The 12,513-nt window shown below is 33.2% G+C and overlaps 1 protein-coding gene and 1 long non-coding RNA gene across 6 annotated transcripts; one reads left to right on the top strand and one right to left on the bottom strand.

Moving 5' to 3' along the window:
* Positions 1-2,324: 2,324 nt before the first annotated feature.
* LOC132640384 (uncharacterized acetyltransferase At3g50280-like) lies at positions 2,325-4,014 on the top strand. The gene has a single exon (XM_060356962.1). The coding sequence runs from the start codon at positions 2,397-2,399 to the stop codon at positions 3,798-3,800; it is 1,404 nt and encodes a 467-aa protein (XP_060212945.1). The 5' UTR covers positions 2,325-2,396; the 3' UTR covers positions 3,801-4,014.
* Positions 4,015-6,265: 2,251 nt separating this feature from the next.
* On the bottom strand, positions 6,266-11,855 carry LOC132640383 (uncharacterized). Of its 5 annotated transcripts, none has more exons than XR_009582219.1 (7): positions 10,695-11,852; positions 10,426-10,593; positions 9,741-10,326; positions 9,325-9,575; positions 7,860-8,394; positions 7,333-7,485; positions 6,271-7,121 (listed from the first exon to the last, which is right to left on the bottom strand). It is a non-coding gene; the product is annotated as an uncharacterized LOC132640383 (long non-coding RNA). The 5 variants fall into 5 exon arrangements; XR_009582220.1 differs by having other exon boundaries at positions 6,281-6,742; XR_009582218.1 differs by having other exon boundaries at positions 6,266-7,485; positions 10,695-11,850.
* Between the last annotated feature and the right edge of the window lie 658 nt (positions 11,856-12,513).

Below are 12,513 nucleotides of genomic sequence, written 5' to 3'. Positions count from 1 at the left end.
TAATAAAATAATATAATTTTATCATCACATAAATGTTACTGTATATTTAAAACATAGAGACTTTTATATACCTCTCCCATTGTGCAGTTGTATAATATGCTTTTCATTTACTCCATCCGTTTCAATTGAAGTGTCTTATTTTTGTTTTTTAGCCTATTCCAAAAAAATATTTCTTTCTATATTTAGTAAATTGACAATTCAAACATCCTACGTAGCAAGTTTATAATCACAAGATTCAAATAACTTTTTGCTACTCTACACATCTTTAATTTAAGGCCATAAGATTAAAAATCTCCCCTTATTTTTTAAACTTTGTATTAAATCAAACTAAAACACTTAAAAATGAGACAGAGAGAGTATTATTGTATGTTAACTTGAAAAACTATAGCAACAAATAAATTTTAAATTCTAAATATGTTTACGTCAGTAACGTTATTGTTTATAGTTAGCTGGGCAGGTACCGGCCAGCCACCCATATTGTTGAAGTAGCTGTCCCTCAAAGTGGAATCAAAATAAAAAATGAACACCCGGTCAACTCCACCTAGTACTGTCAACCGGTTGGAACCGGAACCGGTTATGGAACCGGTTAGAAAACCGGCCGGTTCCGGTTCCAAAACCGGAACCGCCTAACCGGTTCCGGTTTAACCGGTTCCGGTTTACCGGTTTTAAACCTCAAACCGGAACCGGTCCGGTTTGGAGTGATTAAAATCTATTTTTTTTTTGTTTTTTGTATTATATATATATATTATAGTATTTATTTGTATATTGTAGCTATATTTTCATATGTTATACAACTTTATAATTAAAGTTTAAATATTTACTGACTAACAGCCTAACAGCAAGTCACCAATACAGAATAGTGCTTTTCGTATACATATATATGTATAACTTACATATACTTATATATAAATATGTACTATATACTATATATACTTATATATATGTATAACTTAATATATATACTATACATACTTATATATATGTACTATATACTATATATACTTATATATATATGTATAACTTATTATATATACTATATATATGTATAACTTAATATATATACTAAATATATGTATAACTTAATATATATACTATATATATGTATAACTTAATATATATACTACTTAATATATATGTACTATATACTCTATATACTTATATATATGTATAACTTAATATATATACTAAATATATGTATAACTTAATATATATACTATATATATGTACTATATACTATATATAGGTATAGCTTAATATATATATATATATATAGATATAACTTAATATATATACTATATATATGTATATATATGTACTATATACTAAATATATGCATAACTTAATATATATACTATATATATGTATATATATGTACTATATACTATATATACTAAATATATGCATAACTTAATATATATACTATATATATGTATATATATGTACTATATACTATATATAGGTATAGCTTAATATATATATATATATATAGGTATAACTTAATATATATACTATATATACATATCTACTATATATACAATATATACTTAATATATATACTATATATACAATATATACTTAATATATATACTATATATATATATATAACTTAATATATATACTATATATATGTATAACTTAATATATATACTATATATACATATCTACTATATATACAATATATACTTAATATATATACTATATATATATATATAACTTAATATATATACTATATATATGTATAACTTAATATATATACTATATATACATATCTACTATATATACAATATATACTTAATATATATACTATATATACAATATATACTTAATATATATACTATATATATGTATAACTTAATATATATACTAAATATATGCATAACTTAATATATATATATATATATATATATATATATATATATATATATATAAGTATAACTTAATATATATACTATGTATACATATCTACTATATATACAATATATACTTAATATATATACTATTTTTTTTTTAATTTTAACCGGTTTAACCGGTTTAACCGGTTCCGGTTCCGGTTTAACCGGTTTAACCGGTTCCGGTTAAAAAAAATTTGGAACCGGACCGGTAAATTAATATCCGGTTAACCGGAACCGGTTAACCGGTATAACCGGTTCCGGTTCGGTTCCGGTTTAACCGGTTCCGGTTACCGGTTAAACCGGTTACAGTTTAACCGGTTGACACCTTTAACTCCACCCATGTTTCAAATTCATCAAGAAAGCAACTGCCAACTCAACAAATGCATGAATCCAGTTTTGTGAACCTCCTATATAAATAGCCCCTCTCTCTACTCTCACTTCATTCCAATTAGTAACACTAAAGCTGCAGAGTAGTAAAAACCTGCTACTGCAAATTAACTAACAATGCCTTCTGCAGCTGCAACTTTGGTCAGCAAATGCACCATTTTCCCCTCCCAAAAATCATCACTTCCTGACCTCAAACTCTCTGTTTCCGATCTTCCAATGCTCTCTGTTCACTACATTCAAAAAGGTGCTCTCTTTACTCGTCCCCCTTTTCCCATCACCCAACTCATTTCCCTTCTCAAACTCACTCTTTCTCAAACCCTCACTCACTTTCCTCCCTTAGCCGGTCGATTCGTGACCGACTCAGATGGCTACGTCTACATTTCTTGCAACGACGCTGGCGTTGATTTTGTACATGCTGCAGCCACTCACATTCTCATTCGTGACGTCATAGGCTCCATTGATGTTCCTCATCATGTCAAAGAGTTGTTTCCGTTTGATCAAAAAGTGAGCTATCAAGGCCGTTTTAGCCCTCTTCTTGCCGTCCAAGTGACAGAATTAGCTGATGGCGTATTCATTGGATGTGCCGTCAACCATTCCGTCACTGACGGGACTTCATTTTGGAACTTTTTCAATACATTCGCTGAGGTGAGCAGGGGTGTCAAAAGGATTATAAGGCAGCCAGATTTCACCCGTAATTCAATATTGATCTCAAATGCTGTGCTAAAACTCCCAGCTAATGGCCCCAAAATCACTTTTGCCGGTGATGCCCCGTTGAGGGAGAGGATATTTAGTTTCAAAAGGGAATCAATTCGAAGACTCAAAGCAAAGACCAACAATCAGAAATTGACTATTGACGGGGAAATTAACACCGTCGAATTGATGGCAAAACAGAGGAACGATCCCCTGAAGTTCGATATGAAAGCAGAAACAGAGACGACAAATCCAATGGCTGAGATTTCATCATTTCAATCGCTCTGCGCATTGTTGTGGCGTGCAGTGACACGTGCAAGGAAATTCCCATCTTCGAAAATGACCACATTCAGAATGGCTGTAAATTGCCGTCACCGTCTCCACCCGAAGCTAAATCCATTATATTTCGGCAATGCAATTCAGAGCATTCCAACTTACGCATCAGCAGGGGACGTTTTATCTAACGATCTGCATTGGTGTGCGGAGCAATTGCATGAGAATGTGAAAGCGCACGATGATGTTATGGTGACGAAGTTTGTAGAGGATTGGGAGAGGGACCCACGGTGTTTCCCCCTGGGGAACTTTGACGGAGCAATGCTAACAATGGGGAGCTCACCGAGGTTTCCAATGTACAACAATGATTTCGGGTGGGGGAGACCAGTTGCTGTACGGAGTGGGAGGGCGAATAAGTTTGACGGGAAGATATCAGCATTTCCGGGGAGAGAAGGAGGAGGAACCGTCGATTTGGAGGTGGTTTTGTCGCCCGAAACAATGGAAGGCCTTGAGTCGGACAAAGAGTTCATGCAGTACGTTACTGAATCCGCGACTTAAATAGCATCAAAAAAAAAAAAGTTAAACCAAACTAATATATAAAAAAAAAAAAAAAAACATAAGTAGTATTCACGCACGAAATTCATGCGTGAAAGGACCAAACTGCAAAAATACAGTTTTGGCCTTTCACGCACAAATTTTGTGCGTGAATGGGGTATCCAATTTTGTGCCTGAATGGGGGGCATCAAAAAAAGAACACGCACAAATTTTGTGCGAAAATGGTTAATGGTGTAGTTTTTTTTTTTTTTTTTTTTTTTTTTTTTTGTGTTACCTTTCCAATCACTTTTTTTTTCATACTTTGAGCAAAGATTAGTCATGTTTTAAAATCCCAAAATATCAATATTTTATATAAAACTTAATATTTTTTTTTGCGCACAATAATGTCGGCTCATTACATCAAGTCCACCTAAACGTTTGGATCGTCGTTTTAGGGGTTCTAAAGTGCCCCGAAGCAAGTTTTGAAACTTGTAATATTTATAGGGTTTTGATTTAAGTGTTTTATTATATTTGAATGTACAAATTTAAATATTTGATTTAATAATAATTCATCCAATACGAGAGGTCTATACTAATTAAAAAATAATTCATTCCATTTAATTATAATACTAATTCAAAGCAACACAATAATAAATTACAATAACAATACAATCTTCAAGTGAAAAAATATATTTTACCCTTTCACGCATAGATTTTGTGCGTACCTAATCTGTTCCTGAAAGTGAAAAAATTATATTTTACCCTTTCACTTGAAGATTGTATTGTTATTGTAATTTATTATTGTATTGCTTTGAATTAGTATTGTAATTAAATGGAATGAATTATTTTTTAATTAGTATAGACCTCTCGTATTGGATGAATTATTATTAAATCAAATATTTAAATTTGTACATTCAAATATAATAAAACACTTAAATCAAAACCCTATAAATATTACAAGTTTCAAAACTTGCTTCGGGACACTTTAGAACCCCTAAAACGACGATCCAAACGTTTAGGTGGACTTGATGTAATGAGCCGACATTATTTTGTGCAAAAAAAAATATTAAGTTTTATATAAAATATTGATATTTTGGGATTTTAAAACATGACTAATCTTTGCCCAAAGTATGAAAAAAAAAGTGATTGGAAAGGTAACGCAAAAAAAAAAAAAAAAAAAAAAAAAAAAAAAAAAAAAAACTACACCATTAACGCACAAAATTTGTGCGTGTTCTTTTTTTGATGCCCCCCCCCCCCCCCCCCCTTCAGGCACAAAATTGGATACCCCATTCATGCACAAAATTTGTGCGTGAAAGGCCAAAACTGCAATTTTGCAGTTTGGTCTTTTCACGCATGAATTTCGTGCGTGAATACTACTTATTTTTTTTATTTTTTTTTTTGTACTAGTTTGGTTTAACTTTTTTTTTTTGTGCTATTTAAGTCGCGGATTCGTACGTTACTGGGTATTGAGTACTGTAATTTTAGTTATTTTCTTTGTCCAAATTTATGTGATACAGTTCAGACTTTGAACATTAAACAATGAATAGTTAATTGGGACTGGTTAAATGGTGAGCTTTCTGTTTCAAGGCGGGATTGTGGTTTGTGGTATGAGGATGTAACATAGGAGCTGTTGTTCTTGTGATTTATAGTCAATTTATATTGGTTGTGATTAATTTAGTTGAGTATAATATGTTCAATAACCTTTGTTTAATTACTAAAACTTTTAATGAAAAGTGAATCACGCAAAAGGAAGAATTTCAAATGTTTTTATTTTATTTTTAGACCACCTTTATTTTACTGCTAAGATATAAAAATCAAAATTCAATCTATTAACTAAAAAGAATCGATTCAATCTTATGTATCGATAGGTACATTTTGAATTTGAATCAGATTTCGGATCAATCTATATTAAGTGATTGTCACCGTTATGTTATTGTTAGCAAATATCACTATTTTTGGTTTTGGATCTTCCAAATCATTCTCGCAGGAGGCCAAATGAGATTGAGTTCTATAAATACATGAAAACTGAATGATTATGTTGTGGAAAGTGGACATAGTTAATTAATATAGGAGGGGAGCAAATTTAGCATTTTGTTATATAAAACACTTGGGGTATAAAAAACAATACATCAACGAGAGTAAACCGTGTCAACAGCCAAAACTAACATAAAATTAGTCTATATATTGTCATGTAAGAATATAGTGGAAGACAAATGAGACAAATCCCTGATCCCATAATCTGTATGGCGGCTGTCTTCTCCTTACATCTACAAAAGTTGGGCTGGAGCCTGGAATTTCTTCCTCTTAAAATAAATACTTAATTCATATGGTGATCCTCAGCCGTCTTTTTTGATTTGCTGGCGCATGCTATTATTTTAATCCAATCATCATTTGGATATATAAACTCTTATACAGCACATAATTATTATTATTACTAGTAAATTTGCCCGCACGAAAAAAGTATAAAATATAACTAAATAAATGTTGCCATATAAAAGAAAATAATTCTCTACTAACAAAATATTTATTTATGATTTTATCATAAATTATTACAATAATTACAATATGTAAAGTGAAATATTTTTTAGACATCAAATATTCATCTATTCTCTCTCAAATAAAAGCTAAAAGCTTGAGATATGATACATGAGGAAGGAAGACAGAGAGAATAATTATGAAGAATAACAAATTCAACTTTGATGTTCTTCCACTAAAGCTGGAAAAAAAACCCCAAATAAAAAAAAAAGATTACAAGTAAATATTTACATCTGAAGAGGTGAAAGTTCCCCGCCAAAACTTGATTATTTAGCATTAATCATCGTCAAGCCTTTTGGTGGTTCTATTGCCATTGCAGGTGCTTCTTCCACCTTGGCTAACGTGCCTTCACAATTCTCAGGAGTTGCAGATTCATCATTTAACAAAGTCTTAAACCACAGGTTGCAAAACGACTTCCTCACCTAAGCAACCTGTCTCCTTACAAATTGATAAACTCTCAGTGGTTACTAATTAAATTTGTATTTGATCAATTTTTGGTTTATATGCTTCTATTCACGATTCAAATGCTACTCTGTTAAGAGCTCGTGATTATATAAAATGTAACTGAAGAGGGAGAGAGTTTGTATTAATTCCTCCCAGAGAGGAAACAAACATGAGTTTTTCATCTAGCAAAAAAAGGGAGAAGTGTTTTTCATATAAACCAATGTTATTAACCGTAAGGTAACTTCCCTTATCCCTATAGTAAATTCTCTCATCTCTATCTCTTTTAAACGGGTCGGGTCAGTCCACATGGGTGACCCACAAGCCAGACCAAGATATCCAACAGCTCCATCTCATCCTTTCATGTTCCTAGACATAAATAATGGAGTAATGACTTTGGAAACTGCCTAGTAAGAACACATATGCTTCTTCAAATAAGGAGTAATATTATCAAAATGAAAATTATAGTCCATCAATCATGCACCATAAAACAGAAAAAATAACTTATTGTAAAACAAAAAGACTGCAGAAATTCAACATCACATTCGATTCTTGAAATAAAAGAAACGTGATAGTTTACCTCTTGTTACCAGCTCCTAAAGAGAAACTTCCTTGCGAAGGACTCAAATACAACTTCCCCTAGAACTTGAAGATATTTGTGACAGAATCAGTAGATAGAATTTTTGTTATGTCAACAGCTCGTAGAAGCCTCGCAAAATCCTTAACTTGGTCCCTAACGCACAGTGATAAGAGATTGGATTAATTTTTTGCAACATGTTCAACATCGTGAGATTCTAAATTATGGCATTAGTGCAGAGATAGCCTCTGCCAGAGCTCATCATGAGATGAACTTAAGAATAATTTGTGAGATTCTAAGATGTCACCTCATTTGAAAGATAGACTGTAAATTCATCAACAATTTGCAAATGCATCACAAACATAATGTACAGTAAACATGAATAAAAAGAAATATACAACTCAATCATCTTAGTCACTAATCATAGAAGTGCAAGGAACCACAAGTTACTTCTGATATCCACTTGGACCAAACAATTAGATTATCCAAACTAAAGTAGCAATAGGGCATCTGTCCAGTAAATTGCAAACCTTGAAACGCGGATTTATCGGCACCATCATATAGAGAAAGATGGTAGATTTCATCTTCATTTTCAGCTTTAGTCGAAAGCAACATCTCAGTAAGCTAAAATCTTGCAAGTGAATCAACATTTCTATCTATGATGAGCTCATAGTACAAATCAAACTCCCGTACCATGCCAAAATCAATAAAATACATAAGAATTGAACCATAGCTCTCCTCTTCTACTTGAAAACCCTGTTCCTTCATTGATTTAAGAAGTTGATAAGCCTTTGAAAGCTGCTTCAACGACACCTCTTCATCAGTAATTTCGCTGGTCTTCTCTATACAGAATCTTATTAGAACGTTATATTCTTTCAGGCCAGTCTCGTCCCAATCTACCAAACACTTTAGTGGTACTATCGCTTCCTCTTCTTTCTGTTAATCTGATTAATCGCACTTCTTTATTTCTATTTATCGCTTTTTGTAAAGCTGTTGTGCCGCATTTTCTGGTGAGAGGACTGTTTCAGATGAATGTTTTCCTTATCCTTCTACACATAATGGTGCCTGATTACAAACACAAGAAGAAAGGATGATATCATGATCATATCATAACCATTTACTAATATCTAGAGTGAAAATGCCAAACCATAGGACTTGGCTTTGAGTACTCAAAGTAAGAAGGGGAAGATAAATTTATCTCGGGACTGGTCCAACTAAAGGTGTCCTAAACATCATCTATCTCTTAGGTACAAAATTCTTTGAATGCGATAGATAAAACTTTGATGAAGCATTCTGTACACCATTTCTTCTTTTTTCTAAGCACCCCGACATCCCACCAAAGTCTTGTTTATATCGAAGCCAGAGAATATAACATATGCTTTAATTCTAATTTGTAGCATTTGCCATATTTTTCAGTTAATCATGGTTAAAACTTATGCTAACACAAGAAAAATTAGATCTAGTTCACATTAGATGCATTCCAGGCAGTATCTCTTTTAATCCAGAAAGAGCACTAATTATCTAGTGTCAATAAACAAACAGCAAGAACACATTCTATACCTTGTATGCATAGGCTCAAAACTTCAGTTCCGAAGAGGACAACAGTGATAAAATGGATTAACAAAAATTTCTATAAGATCATATTTTGTTCCTCTTGACTTCGGCAATGGTAGCCATTGACATGGATTATGGAGAAAGCAAGAGCAAAATGTAAGGCTGGGAAGAAGAAGAATAGAAGAAGAGTAATTACGAAAGTAAAAAATGCCTCTTCGTATTTTGGTTTAACTTAAAAGACGTGACTCTTCCTATATTTTAATGAGCTGGGAAATTGATTTAAATAAGGGAAAAGTCTAAAAATTGGAGAGAAAAGATAACTAAGAATCCCGATTTGTGAGGACACCACATCAACAGGCCTATGTCCCTGCTTTATAAAATGCTATTCTGTTAAGAGCTCGTGATTATATAAAATGTAAGTGAAGAAATGAAGAGCCTTACGTTATGAAGACATGTGGTCTCTAGTAGTGCAGCCAGGCATATCACGCAGACCCTTAGCTTCAACAGTTACATAATTAGGATTTGTTGCTACTAACACGAGAATTTTCTTAGCAGCACACTGCTCCAGTATCTTCTCAAGGACATCAAGATTCATGGAAGTGTGGCACCAGAAGAGGCCCCAAGGGCTCAGTTCCGTTAGCTAAAATAAAATTGCCTTCCTGAAAATTTTCCACAACTTCTAGTCCGAGGCCCTAACATAAAAAAGGAGTCACTTAGTTGAGAAAGACAATATTTTCTTCCATTCAAAGACTACTGAAAAACAGTGGAGACATTGATGCAAAATTCTTCAACCTCGGGACATACGAGTCCCACTTAGCTTGGATATTATTCTAAGGAATTCACAAAGCTTTATATACCTCAAGCGATATAGAACCCCTATCACTTCAAGTCATTTGAATACATGATCTTTCTATAGAGGCAAACCATGCGTCATCTCTCCTGCCCATAAACAAATGTAAAGAAACACATTCACTTACATAAATGAGAAAAACTAATGCAACACCTTATTAATTTCACATTTTCATTTTGGATTCGATAGGAGTAACTGGAAATAACAGAAAACTAATGATGAATAAACGATTCACTGGAGAATTAGTTACTTCACCTGTTCAGTAGTTGATAATCTCCAATTAAATGTGTATATACTGATAGACACGACATGTGATTTGCTTTAGTTTGTGTTTAAATTGACAGTTCTAAAAGACATTGCAAAATAAAAATGACATAATTTGAGGAATGAATGAGAAAAAGCAGCAATGATAATTGTTGGTGGTGACTAAGAGAAGAGTCATTAGGTAGATGAAATTCAAGCACGTCAAATAATACTCTATGACCAACTTTATGTAATATACAATAGATGTAAACCTTTCTTCATTTAAAGGTTCAAATCAAATAGAATTGAGCCGTTTCGAGCAGCACTCCATATTGTCTTCCACTGTCAATCTGAACAATATCACAACATAAAAACAAAACAGATCAGGACTAATCAAAATGGGTTTAAGTTTGACTCTACGGATATGATGAGTAAAATATTCAATTGACCTATGTAATTTGGCAGGTCACAGGTTCGAGCCGTGGAAACAGCCTCTTACACAAATAATGCAGGGTAAGGCTGCGTACAAGAGACCTCTGTGGTCCTGCCCTTCTCCGGACTCCGTGCATAACGGGAGCTAAGTGCACCGGGCTGCCTTTGACTGCCTTTGACCAGACCTATAGAAGAATTGTCTAATTGACCTAAACTATGTCGAGCTTGAGAGGTAATTAATTGACTGAACAAAAATCATTCAAGGACTCAAATAAAGGCAGCTTACCATAACGCTAGTGACGTTGAACAACCGGCATTGTCGATCATGATACTGCAACAGAAGTGGCAAAGACTAATAAAAAAAAAAAATAGTTCTTCAAAATAAAGGGAAATTGTTTGAGGTCATTTGGAAATTTTTGCTGACATATCCGGCAAAGTGGGCGAGAAGATAACCAGAAGAATTTCATTGCTACGATTGAACAAAACGAGGAAGAAAACCGACTATACACGAAGCGCAAGCAAACACGAAAGAAAACCTAAGCTGTTAAGAAAAATAGCCAGAAGGATATAATAGCTACAATTGACCAAAATCTTGAAGGAAATCCATCATAAAATTGTAGGAAGCATGAAGAAAACCTAAAATTCTCTGAAATAGAAACATGAAAGACAACATAAAAATGGTTAAAACTGAAACCTAGAAATCCCAAAAAGAGATATGCCTCGGGCGAGTGAGGGAGGTACGTGACTTTTCCTTCAAAGATGGTATTTGTTTTTTTTTTTTCATGAGAATAAAGCCAAAAAAATTGACAAAAAAGTTAAATAAGAATATTATCTATTGAAACGCCACATCAGCGGGCCTTGCCTACTTATATATATATATATATATATATATGATATGATTTTAGCCTAGCCATTAGTATTATTTTATGATTTGACTATGTAGTTAATGTTGATGCTTAATCTTTTTATCAATAGATTATATAGATAAATTTGACAAATTAAGAACTTAGACACTAAACCAGGGGGAAAAAGGAAAATGCATAAAATGACAGACCCAGTGCATTACGGAAAAGGATTCTCACTTGACCTGATTTATCCTAAAAAAAAAAATATATTAAAGGCGGCAAACATAAACTTAGAAAAAATATGAACTTAGAAGGGCCAGGCGCTGGTCTCCCCTGTATGTCATGGCGCAAGAGGTGTCTGATTGATAGGACCTTCAACACGATCTGCTCGTTCTCATTGCTAAACGTTTGAATTTGATTTGAAGACTACCTAAATTTTGGCATCGTTTGCGAATCCTGGACTGCGTAGCCACCAAGAACAATTTTACCAGTGACCTGCCTGGAATTCCATGGCTGATGTTACCTGAAGAGGATGATACAGGCTGTCGACTATTCTTCGACCTGTATAATGGTATGATTTTGTGATGTTGCTGTCGAATATTCTTCGGCCTGTATAATGGTACAATAGGCAAAAAAAGATACTCCCATTAGTTGTTGTACTTCCGTGCTTCCAAGTATGTTGTGTTCCGTGATTAGGATTGGCCTTGTGGGTCAATTTTCTTAAGAGTGAAGGGTCAAAAACACACCTCAAGTATCACTTTTTATTGAGTTTCCTATCTGAACTATCGGGTGTGAGAGTTTCCTACCTAAACTATCACAAACTAATTAGCAAAACACTCTTTAACGATCACTTGTTCACTTTTCCCACCTCAACTATCATGTAGGAAAGTGAACAAGTGATAGTTGAGGTGTATTTTGCTAACTAATTAGTGATAGTTTAGGTAGAAAACTCTCACACCTGATAGTTCAGGTAAGAAACTCAATAGAAAGTGATACTTGAGAGTTGAGGAGTTGACGCGTATTTTTGACCCTTCACTCTTTTCTTAATGGAGAAACTTGTGGTAGTTCAGAACTTATATTAGTCAGCTGGTGTAGGATGAAAGTTACGATTACTGAGTTAAAACTTCAATCCACCAATTACTGAATATTCTTATACTAGCATAATTTGTTTTCTACAAAGATCTGGTAAAGTCATAAACCAGTTTAATTTTAGAAGAATGAATCTCACTGTAGGATGTTTTTGATATGTTCTTTATGGCT

Source organism: Lycium barbarum, chromosome 5 (assembly GCF_019175385.1).
Source record: "Lycium barbarum isolate Lr01 chromosome 5, ASM1917538v2, whole genome shotgun sequence".
Taxonomy (NCBI): Eukaryota; Viridiplantae; Streptophyta; class Magnoliopsida; order Solanales; family Solanaceae; genus Lycium; species Lycium barbarum.
Note: the sequence above shows the minus strand (reverse complement) of the source record. Positions and strands in the feature narration are given on the sequence as shown.

Bases quoted from the DNA above. Each gene is read 5' to 3' on its own strand.
- LOC132640384 (XM_060356962.1), top strand. From the start codon at position 2,397: ATGCCTTCTGCAGCTGCAACTTTGGTCAGCAAATGCACCATTTTCCCC.